The 12,137-nt window shown below is 35.3% G+C and overlaps 1 protein-coding gene across 4 annotated transcripts in view; it reads right to left on the reverse strand.

The window, feature by feature from the left end:
- Positions 1–12,137, reverse strand: part of IFT88 (intraflagellar transport 88) — a 154,540-nt gene that overhangs the window by 76,059 nt on the left and 66,344 nt on the right. For all 4 annotated transcript variants that reach the window (XM_059144860.1, XM_059144859.1, XM_059144857.1 and 1 more), the window contains 2 exons: positions 4,565–4,664; positions 116–202 (listed from right to left, as the gene is read on the reverse strand). In XM_059144860.1, coding sequence (XP_059000843.1) covers positions 116–202; positions 4,565–4,664 — 187 coding nt within the window. The remainder of the gene's footprint in view (positions 1–115; positions 203–4,564; positions 4,665–12,137) is intronic.

Here is a 12,137-nt window from a genome sequence, read left to right on the forward strand (position 1 = left end):
TAACATTCTCCACTAATCTTCTTTGGAGCCTCTCTAGGCATGCTCTTCAGGCAGAAATTCAGCAACATAAAAACATCACATTATCAACTCTTAGTATAAAAAAAACAAAACTTACCAAGTAATAAAGAAATGAGAGGTTGGTTGCAGCTGCACTTTTCACTCTACTGTCCTTTTTTTCAAACATTTTTAAGGTCTCTACAGCCTAGAAATGAAATATCTGGAAGTTACTACCATTGTAATATGACACTATTTAGTCTTAAGGTTGGGGTAAAGATCAATGTATCTAGAGTATAAGGCCAGGTTAGGACACAAAGGGAGTGGATTAATATGTTTAAGAAAACAGATTATAAGATGAGAATTTCATACCAGAATCTGAATGTCAAGATCCTAGAAAATGTTCAGAATAAATAAGCAAACCAAAACCAGACATTAAGAAAAGGTCTCAGGAAAGAACATAAAAGACATATAGGAACCCAGTGAAAAGGTCTAATAGCAATGTAACTGGAGTTCCAAAAAGGGAAGAAAGACTATTGGTTGATAATTTTCCAAAACTGATGACAGAAACTAATTCTGGAAGTATTACAAAAAATAATCTTAAGTAGATCTAAATATAATTATATTCTCAAGCCATGAGAATGAAAGTGCATTTTTAACCATTTGGCCAGTCTGAGACAATCCTAACCAAACAGGATATTTGGAATGGTCAAACACTTAGCATGAAAGGTGAGTGAATACTCAACCTAGAAATGCCTGAGAAATAACAGGGAAAAAAAGTGGAGGAAGGCAATGAGTTTTCCTTCCTTCCTTCAAAATAAATTTACTGAATAGAAAATGCTTGGCTTCTTGGCACCTTCTGCTCTTAGGGAGAGTTGAGTCCAACCAAAAATCCTACTTTAGTTTTTATGATGGTCAAGAGCCACCTAATATTGAAAATACCTGACAAATCTGTGTCATGCAAGTGTTTGAGCTCATATGAAGTACCATTAAGTGTACTGACTCAATTTTGTTAAGGATAAAAGATTTTAAAATACTAGATTCTACATATATTGGTTATAATATAGGTAATTATTCTTTTCAAGGTTTTTTGATTATTTTAAGGAAAACCACTGAAAGTTTCTAGACTAGTAGTTTACAATTCTTCAAAGTAAACCCTGGAAGAAAAAAGACCCCAACACCATAAGCTCACTTCTGAGAATCTCACTTACTTTCTTGGAAGGATCTTTGACAGAATTGCCAAGAAGTTCCTAAGATGTACCTCAGAAATTACTGCTGTTTACACTGTACATCCTGTAGAAGTTATCTCATTGACTCTTTACACAACCTCCATGGCTATTAATGTAAAAGTTACTGCTATTTTGAATCTCTAGGTTTTATAAGCTGTATTTCACTTTGAATAAAAATTGACGTTTTAATCTTTACCTTTAGAGTGTGTCAAAATAAATATAATGTGTTGATTTAAAATAGAAGGCATATGAACAGATTTAACTCACACATCTATTAAGTTCTCTGAAGTAAAGTGCAGAGGAAAAAAACTGTTTTCTGATATTTATGATATCCATAAAGCAAAAGCAAACCAACAACAGTTAAAAAAAAAAAAACCCAGTATGCTATATAGTTGTTTACATCATTCCTTTTAGAAATAACTATTCATATTAGTCAAGAAAATGTCTTAGATTTTTAAATTTTCATCTTGTTACCTTGTGGCTCATTAGTAACAAGACATTAAGACTACATATAACAACAAATTATTCTCCTCTCAAAAGGTTACTAATGAATTCAAACAATACATATAAAAAGCAACATAATCTTAAACCACTATTTAAAAGAGATAACATAAGTATTTTGAACTTTACAACATTCGTTTAAAGACTTATTTATTTGTGTGTGAGAGAGAGAGAGAGAGAGTACAAGCACATGAATGTATGAGTGGGGAGAGGGGCAGAGGGAGGAGACAGAAAAAAATCCTCAAGCAGACTCCACGCTGAGTGATGAGACCAAGATCATGACCTAAGCCAAAACCAAATGGCTACTCAACTGACTGAGACACCCAAGTGCCCCACACTTTACAACATTAAAAAATATGAGAGAATAAAAAGATATTTCGTATTTTAAATTTCTAAACTCTAAATCACTCTAAAAAAAAAAGCTATAAAATTATTCTAATAAAGGGAACATTCCCAGGATATCTAGCTTTGAAATAGGTTGTTTTCATAACCGTTCTTTACATGTCAATAAAGGCATAGCCAATATATCTGTTTTTAAAAAGAAAATATTATACATCAATTCATTTACAAGTGAAACTGATAAAAGTACACCTAGTAAAATTAAATTTAGTTCTGAAGAGCAAAACAAATAATGAAAATAAACATTGATAGTTTGCGTTATGTCCCCCCCCGCCAAATGGTTAGGAAAATAGATATATCTCCACTTTGGGTTTCTTTTCTGAATGATGCCATCTACCTACTGGTTTCTGTATTCCATTGCATCTGTCCATACATTATCACTGGCCTTTATGACAAACTACTTCATTTCATCTACCTTCGGCTTTTTGGTGGATTCCTTCTCTATTACAAAGGTGAGTACAAAATAGCACTATCATCACAAAGAACCATACTCTGAGATTTCAGCATCTTTACTTAACTATATAATTATAGCCTCATATAAGAAGGCATACATTTTTCTCTTTTATTTTGAATTGTAAATAAAGTAGTCCTCATCAAATTATCATTATGAGTTATGTCAACTCAATCCATTTTAATCTAACAGGGTTCCTTTCAACTAAGGTTGTATCATACCCACCTCATCATACTTACAATATACAAATAAAAGAAACACAAAGTCAAAGCAGCAATGTTGAAAAGAAAGCAGAGATTACATTTTTAAAACATACGTAAACTAATTAAAATCTTGAAAATGCAAACGGGGCATAAGGTATTTCAAAGGAGAATAGCTAGGTAAGTGGCAAACAATATGATTTGCGTTAAGTGAATTCTAAAATGAAATTCTAAATGAAATTTAACATGAAGAAATTAGAGTTTCTCCTTTACTAGACAATTTAAAAACAACAGTAATACACTTAAATCTTTCAAAAAGACAACTTAAAATAAAGTATCAAGAGAAAACTGGCAAATATGGTTTTTTCTACTTTGTCACCTGTAACAGTACTTTTCACACACATAAAAAATTATTTTTTTGGTGCAGAGATGACATTGGCAACATAATAAAGACCAATTTTTGTGACTTCACTTTTACTGGAAAAGCGTTACAACAGTTATAGAGAGTTATCGCTGCATTTTTTAAAAATTTATTTATTTGACGGAGAGAGAGCACAACTAGGCAGAGTGGCAGACAGAGGGAGGGGGAGAGAAGCAGGCTCTCAGTTGAGCAGGGAGCCTGATGTGGCGCTTGATCCAGGACGCTGGGATCATGACCTGAGCTGAAGGTAGCCACTTAACCAACTGAAGCACCCAGGCACCCCAATCATCACTGGCATTTCTAATGACCGCGAGTGTAATGACTGCAAGTGTGATGATTGAATGACACAAGAGACATAAAGGTACTTTAAAAGTCTTTTTGGTGCTTTACAAATGCCAAAAAAAGGTTAAGTATACTAAATGCATATATACAATGGAACCAGTCTATGGGACTGCATTATATTAATCATATAATGATTACATGAGCCCTGGGGTTTATCTCCCCACTTCTCTAGAAAGAAGTTATTCATTCTGTTGTCTCCTAGACAAAAGGAAGACCTTACATAGGAAGAAAAACTGAAACACAGGCTTGGGACAGGATGCAGTAAAGATAATGTGGCTTCTTCTGGCCCTACCTCTCTGGGTCTAAACTTGGGAGGAGCTGAGTTTTCTAGTTATAGACACATTTGACACTAATCATTGGTTTTATGAACCAGGATATCAGGTTTCATTTTGTTCCTTCTCTTCAGTTATTGTCACCCCCATCCTTCCTTTTTAAAGCTGTCTACTCTTCTAGGCCTTGTCACAACCAGGTCTCATTTGAGAGAGACCACTGAAGGTAGAGTACCCATTCCATCTTGACCTAAGGTAGCAAGGTAGCAGTGGTACCAGCAAGAGCTCCTGGAGCATTATGAAACTGTGTTTAGCAATGGGACCTTTTTATGCCCAATGCAAGGTTAATAAGTAAATCAAATATACAAAACAGGTAACAAGAAAGCTACTCTGGTGAGCAAAGCAAATGGAAGCATCAGGCTACTAGTTGGGCTCCTGGCATTCCCTGATTCTAAAAAACCTTAAAGCTTTAGGAAACAGTTTGAAAACCTCTAGGGGAAAGTTGATCTCTGAACTAGAATATGGTTTAGTAATTTAGGACCTATGCTTTACATGAACAGTATTTACATGGGGACAAACAAGACAAACACATCAAAATTAAAGTGATATTATATTTTTGGAAATGATGTTAAGACAAATAAAAATATTACTCAACTTTGGAATAATCACAGATAACAATAATCTAGAAACAGCTTCACAAGATTATTGCTTTCACCAGTTAACATACAAAACTTCATCTACAACTTTTAAAAACTTACTTGATTAAAGTCCTTTTGTCTCAAGTATGTAATTGCTTTGTTTATTTCCAGATCATTTGCTAACTCTACATACTGAGAAGCTTTCACAACTTCAACACACCTATAATGGAAAGCATAAAAAAAGTTATTTTATTTTGTTTTGGCTTATTTATGTTGTTGGTGAGTTCCTTCTGACTTTTCAAAATAATGTCTAAGGGTCTCTTGTGCTATCTAAGGCTAAGCACCAGATTTGTTGCGAAGCAGGGAGTAAGTTGCTGAATTGTTTAGTTTGTACACTAATCTTATCTAAATTAACTTTGGTTTATTGTCACTTCTAATTATTTATGGTATTTTAAATAAAATTGGGTTGATATGTATAGTCTCATTTTTTAATTAACTACTAAAACAATTTCAATTTGTAACAGGTTAAAAGTATTTCTATTTATTTTTTCATCTTAAATGTTCTGATGGTGAAAAAAATTCTATAGAACTTGTAGAATATGTTTAAGTTTTATGTCCAACTTGAACAGACTATCATAGATCTGTTCCCTAAATCACACAGAACATTTGTTTTTAACTATATATCAGACACTGCACAGATTCCTTTATAAGCATTATCACATTTAATCCTCACAACAACCCTGAAAGATAGGAACGGTCTCTGTTTAGAGATACAAATATGGAAGATCTAAGATCACACATCTAGAAAACTGTCAAGTAAGAATTTGAGCCCAATTTTTATTGACACCAAGCCTATTCTTCAAATTGAAGTCAACTGAAATCAGTTATTTAAAAAAAAACCAGAACATATAAAATATCAAAGGGCATCATACATAATAAGGACAAGGACTGTTTCATGCAACTTATTTCAGTAAACAATGTAAAATAAATTTCTTACCAAGGTCTGGTTCAAAAATATTTCAAATCCAATGGCCTGGACAAGAATTTTTTTTTTTTTTAAGATTTATTTATTTATTTGAAAAAGAGAGAGAGAGAGAGAGAATGAATATGGTGAGGCAAGGCAGAGGGAGAAAGAGAATCTCAAGCAGACTCCCCACTGATTGTGGAGCCCAATATGGGGCTCAATCTCACTACCCTAAGCTCACTACCCTAAGATCATGACCTGAGCTGAAATCAAGAGTTGGACATTTAACTGACTGAGCCACTCAGATACTCCTAGCTTGGACAAATAATTTAAAAACATTATAGCAGAAGATCCCTTTCTTCAGGTAGAATCTTCTATTTTATCCTTGACTTATGAAAGAGCCTCTCTGCTTGCAGTGGGGATAGAGGACGTGAAGCCCTGCCTGCACAGTACCCCTTTGAATGACACTCTGTTCCCAAATCCACCCCAACAAAGTAGCCTACTAAGACTGCAAGGGCTCCATTATACTTGGTTCAGGGACTAAAAGGGTAAACAGAATATGGTTCATGCCCTTGCAGGTGAAGCAGACCAGTAAATTTAGTTCTGTATAAGAACTATAATAAAGGAATACAAGAATGCAGGGGTAGAGACTCTAAACCACATTGCGGAAAGGTATTCCAGAAATATCTGCCACTCAGTTTGAATCTTAACTTTTTATTACTTAAAAGAGACACACCTTAAATTAGGAATTTAGAATCACCAAAAGTAAAGTGAAAAAAAGAAATACCAGTAGCCAAAAGAAAACAAAAAATGCAAACTTAAAGGCAAGAAACATTATTAGAAGTAATAAAGGACACCACTTAATTAAAAAGGGCTTATTAATCCACCAAGGATATACCCCATTCTAAATCTTCATACACCTAATAACATAACTTCAAAATAATATAAAACAAAAGTTAATACATCTGAAGAATAAAGAAATAAAAAAATAAAAACCTTTTTTTTTAAAAGATTTTATTTATTTATTTGATAGAGAGAGAGACAGAACACAAGCAGGGGAGTAGGAGAGGGAGAAGCAGGCTCCCCACTGACCCAGAAGCCTGATGCAGGGCTTGATCCCAGTACCCCGGTATCATGACCTGAGCTGAAGGCAGTCGCCCAACTGAGCCACCCAGGTGCCCCAGTAAAAAAAATAACTTTTAACACAACTTTCTCAATAGCTAAAAGAATAAGCAAACAAACTACTGGGTATTTACCCTAAAGATACAAATGTAGTGATCCAAAGGGGCATGTGCACCTGAATGTTTATAGCACCACTGTCCACTGTCCAGACTATGGGAAGAACCTAGATGTCCATCAACAGATGAATGGATAAAGAAGATGTGGTGTATATATATACAAAGGAAAGAACCTAGATGTCCATCAACAGATGAATGGATAAAGAAGATGTGGTATATATATACAATGGAATACTATACAGCCATCAAAAGAAATGAAATCTTGCCATTTGTGACGACGTGGATGGAACTAGAGGGTATTATGCTGAGTAAAAAAAGTCAATCGGAGAAAGACAATTATCTTATTATCTCCCTGATATGAGGAAGTTGAGAGGCAATGTGGGGGTTTAGGGGGTAGGAAAAGAAAAAGAAACAAGATGGTATCAGGAGGGAGACAAACCATAAGAGACTCTTAATCTCACAAAACAAACTAAGGGTTTCCGGGGGGGAGGGGGGTAAGGAGAGGGTGGTGGGATTATGGACATTGGGGAAGGTAAGTGCTATGAAGTTTTTAAACCTGGCGATTCACCAACCTGTACCCCTGGGGCTAATAATATATTATATGCTAATAAAAAATTAAAAATTATGAAAAAAAGAATAAGCAAACAAAAATAAATAAGGATAAAATACATCTTATCAAAGTGACATGAGAAGAAAACTGAAGTGTTTTATTTATTAAAAAGGTAGGATCTGTTCAATAAAACTCTTCTTACAGAGAAAACTTCAAATGCAGATGGCTTTACTAGTGAATTCCTCCAATTGTTTAAAAAAAAAAAAGCCAATTCCCTCCTCTGGAGGGGGGGAAATATCTGAACTTGTGGCATAAAGACAATTTACCCCTGTAACAAAATCAAAGGCATTATTTTTTTTAATTACAAATTTCAGGGGCATCTGGGTGGCTCCGTCAGTTGAGTGTCCAGCTCTTGATTTCAGCTCAGGTAATGATATTGGGGTAATAGGATTGAGCCTCGTGTTGGGCTCAGTGGGGAATCAGCTTGAGAGTCTCTTTCCCTTTTCCACTGTCCCCCACACTGGGACTTGCTCACTCTCTCTCTCTCTCAAATAATAAATTCTTAAAATTACAGACTTCATCTTTCTCACTAATGTGGGTGCAAAAATCCTCAGCTAAAGATCACCAAATCAAATCCAGTGATATTTTAAAAGGATAATACATCACAATCAAGTAGAGTTCATTCAGATGATTTAACATTCAAAAATCGATCTTACGATTTTTTGATATATAGATTTTCATAAAAACTCTTAGCTAACCAGAAAGAAAAGGAAACATTCCTTCATATGATAAAGAGTACGTGTAAGAGTCCTATAGCAAGCATCATACTTATGGCAAGTTGTGGAAAGCTTTACCCTGTGAGATCAGGAACAAAACAAAAATGCCTATTTTATCACCACTTCAATTCAGCACAGAACTGGTATCAAAGCCAGTGCAATGAAGGAAAAAAACAAAAAGAAGCATAAAGATTGGGCAAAAAGAAATAAACTGTCATTATCTATGGATAGCAAAAGTGTTCATATAGATAACCCAAAAACATCTAGAGATGACTATCTGCATTTAATACATTTAGTAAGTAAATGTATTAAGGTCAATGGATAAAGATCAATATCTAAAATCAACTATATATCTACATACTAGAAAAGCACAAGTAGAAAATGAAATTTTAATACTATGCCCTATACCATCAAGAATCAAACACGTAGGAATAAGTATAACAAAAGACATGCAGCTCTCTAGACTTAAAACTAAAGAAAGTATTTGTGGGTGCCTGGGTGGGTCAGTAGATTAAAGCCTCTGCCTTTGGCTCAGGTCACGATCCCAGGTTCCTGGGACCAAGCCCTACATTGGGCTCTCTGCTTGGCGGGGAGCCTGCTTCCCCCCTCTCTCTCTGCCTGCCTCTCTGCCTACTTGTGTCTGTCAAATAAATAAATAAAATCTGAAAAAAAAAAAAAAAACCCCACAAAGCTAAAAAGTATTTGAAAGAAATTACAGAGACCTAAGTGGAGAAATGTATTGTACTTACAAATTTGAAAAGTAAACATTTTAAAGATACTCTCCAGCCTGATCTATAGATTTGAATGAAATACCAATTAATTTCCCGGTAGGTCAAGAGAAATGGAAGACAAGACACAGACTAGGAGAAAACATTTGAAAAGCAATGTCCAGACTTTCACTAAGCTACTGCATGGTACTGCTGTCCCACTGTCCATCTTGTTTGGCCTGGCTAAGCAGGGACCAAAAACTGACACTAGCCCCTGATGCAAATGCATGTCCCAGACAGCAGTCTGCAGAGCCCAAGCAAATCTAAGTTCCTGATATGTCTTCCACAAAAGCCTTGTGATCAAGAGTCTCCCCCATCTCCCAGGGCCTTCTCCTTGTCTACCTCCTACATAAGATTCTGATGGAGCTTACCAAAGCTCCCTCTTTTTGGTTTGAATTGACCAATGTGGCCTTATCCCATGAGCTCAAAACATTCCACTCATGGACCCTAATATGGCATGTACCCCAGCTACAGCCTTTCTTTCTGCCTGTACCCTGTCTTGACTTCCCTGTATGGTGCCTCCACTTGTACTTCCTCTAGGACCTGTGAGTAATAAACTTCTCTATCGCAATTTCTCACGGTCAAGAGTAATATCCATTGTACAGATGCACCACTACATAGCAATGAAGATGAACAAACCAGAGCTACATGCAACAATACTGACAACTGCCACACAGAGTAAAAGACATCACACATGAAACAATATGCATAGCACAAGTCCACCTATATAATGTTCAAAAAAATGCAAAACTAAAGGGAAGACTGGTTAGGTGGTTAAAGTCTGTAGAAAAGCTAGGAAGTGATTACCATTTAATTCAAGATACCCATCACCCATCAGAATGGGAAAGGCAGTGTTTGAGATGGGCACAGCAGAACTACTAAGGTGCTGACTATGTTCTATTCTTTAAATGTTATTAATCTAGATAGGGGTTACATGGGTGTTTGCTTTGTAATAAATCACTGAGCTGATGTTATTGGTTCGTAATTCTTATGTGCTTTATATTTAACCACATAAAGGTTAAAAATAATTTTAACCCCATACAAATGAGCTAACAAAAATATAGTGACAGAATAATTAATAATGAAAAATCCAAATAATGCCAGGACTGACTTTTTCCTTTTGGTTTTCAATAAACAGGTATATTATATTACATGAGTTTCCAAACCTGGCTGCCTATCAGAACCACATGGGAAACAATGAAAAAATATAGATTCTTTTGTTCATCTAACACCACTGAAAAATACGAATGCTTGCTCTCTACCTCAGAACCCTAACTCAGATATATTGGGAGTGGGAGTGGAGCCAAGTCATTTTCTTTTAATAAGCTCACAGTATCATTCCAATGAGTACACTGTTGAAGTCACTGGCACAGTAAATGTTCTGACCTTAACTAGTATTTGTCCTTAGTGAAGCTAATAAATTTTTTACTACTCATTTCTCTCAGCTATAAAAAGGCAATGATTTCATGCTTATCTCATTGAGACAAAATATACAATAGTATTAAACAAGAATCCAAAGTAGCTGTCCTCGATAAATTGAAGCTAAAGTAAAAAAAATTTAGGATGTGAATGATACTATACCAGGCCTGAGCTATACACCCATTGAAAATTGCCCCAGAGCGGGGCGCCTGGGTGGCTCAGTGGGTTAAGCCGCTGCCTTCGGCTCAGGTCATGATCTCAGGGTCCTGGGATCGAGTCCCGCATCGGGCTTTCTGCTCAGCAGGGAGCCTGCTTCCTCCTCTCTCTCTGCCTGCCTCTCTGCCTACTTGTGATCTCTCTCTGTCAAATAAATAAATAAAATCTTTAAAAAAAAAAAGAAAATTGCCCCAGAGAGAAGGAAACAAAATTAATGACCCTGTCTTTAGTAAAAATACATAAAATTTCTGGTTTTATAATTAACTTACTAATAGCTTTGAGAGCTAGATATTGGCATATTCCAGATTTCAAATAGGCTGAAATAGTCAACAGTGAACAAAACAACTAGCAACCACTTTTTTTAAACTGTCCCCTTAAACCGTTAAAAAAAATTTATATATATAACAGCCAATATGACTAAGTGAAATAGAAGACTATAATGATTTGTCTTGATGAAGTCATTTAAATATTATTGAAATGGAACAGAAATCAGGTAAGTTTAAATGCTTTTTTGTTGTTTAATTTGAAGCCCTAAACATTCTCTAAACATTGAACAGATGTTACTTATATCTTATAAAAGCCTCTTCTTTAATATTCTACAAAGAACAAGACATGAAGAAATTAGACATGGAGAAAGTATGATGCTTATAAATAACCATTATGGAATGATATCCTGTATGTAAAGTATTTTTTTTTTAAGATTTTATTTGTCAGAGAAAGAGAGAGAGACAGAGAGCGCGCGCACAAGCAAAGGGGAGGAGCAGGCAGAGGGAGAGCCATCAAAACATCCCGTAAGTATTATCTAACCATAGCCAGAAGCTCTGATGTTGACTCTAAAGATCACTGTCCTCCATTCAAAATACACATATATACATACAGAGGTAAATAAATGCACATAGTTTTTTTGTATATAATCACATAAAATGTACACATATGCATATATGTTCATAAGTATATACACATATATATTACAGTTTCTGAAAAATATTATGTAAGATTTATGAATATCAAACAATATGAATATACTGTTTATATTATATTTATATATATTCATATATATAAAATATATGAAGCTTTGAAGAAAGCTTCAAAGTTACTAGAAACATGGGCTTTCACATAATCTGAGATCGGGCAAATATTTTTTAAAACCTGGCAAGTTCTATCTAGAGAAATAAATGCCTATTTAGTTAACACATAAAGAAATAAGACTTACTACATTTTAGTTTACAAATGAAATCTTAAAAATACCTATGAATTATAACATAGTTATGATACCACTATGCATATCACTATGCTCTTTGGCTAAAACTAATATTATACTACATAACATTAAAAATACTGTTGGAGGAGTGATGTCAGCAAAATGGTGGTATAGCAATTTCTAGTACTTGTACCCTCCCCCAAAGATCGATTTTAAGGACTACCCATGCATGAAAATATTTTCACAAGAGCTAAGGATTCTAGGTGAGGGATTACAGCACCAGGATGAAGATCAGATGTAAGAAAAGACACACTGAGGAGGACAGATAGATTCACAGACCCCCTTCATTTTTCCTCCTAGCCTAGACAGCCTGGCATGGAGAGAGAAAGCCTCTCTCCAAGAGAAGTTGAGTAAAGTAAGTGTCTGACTTAACTGCAGACTCTAGACTAGACCATCCCAATACCAGGCTGACTCTCAAAGCCCTTGGTGGCTCCCTAGCCCACTCCTATGAACCCAGGATCCTGCCCATCCTGCTACCTGTAGGATTCTACATCCTCAGGTG

The sequence above is a fragment of the Mustela lutreola genome, chromosome 13 (assembly GCF_030435805.1).
Source record: "Mustela lutreola isolate mMusLut2 chromosome 13, mMusLut2.pri, whole genome shotgun sequence".
In the NCBI taxonomy this organism is placed as follows: Eukaryota; Metazoa; Chordata; class Mammalia; order Carnivora; family Mustelidae; genus Mustela; species Mustela lutreola.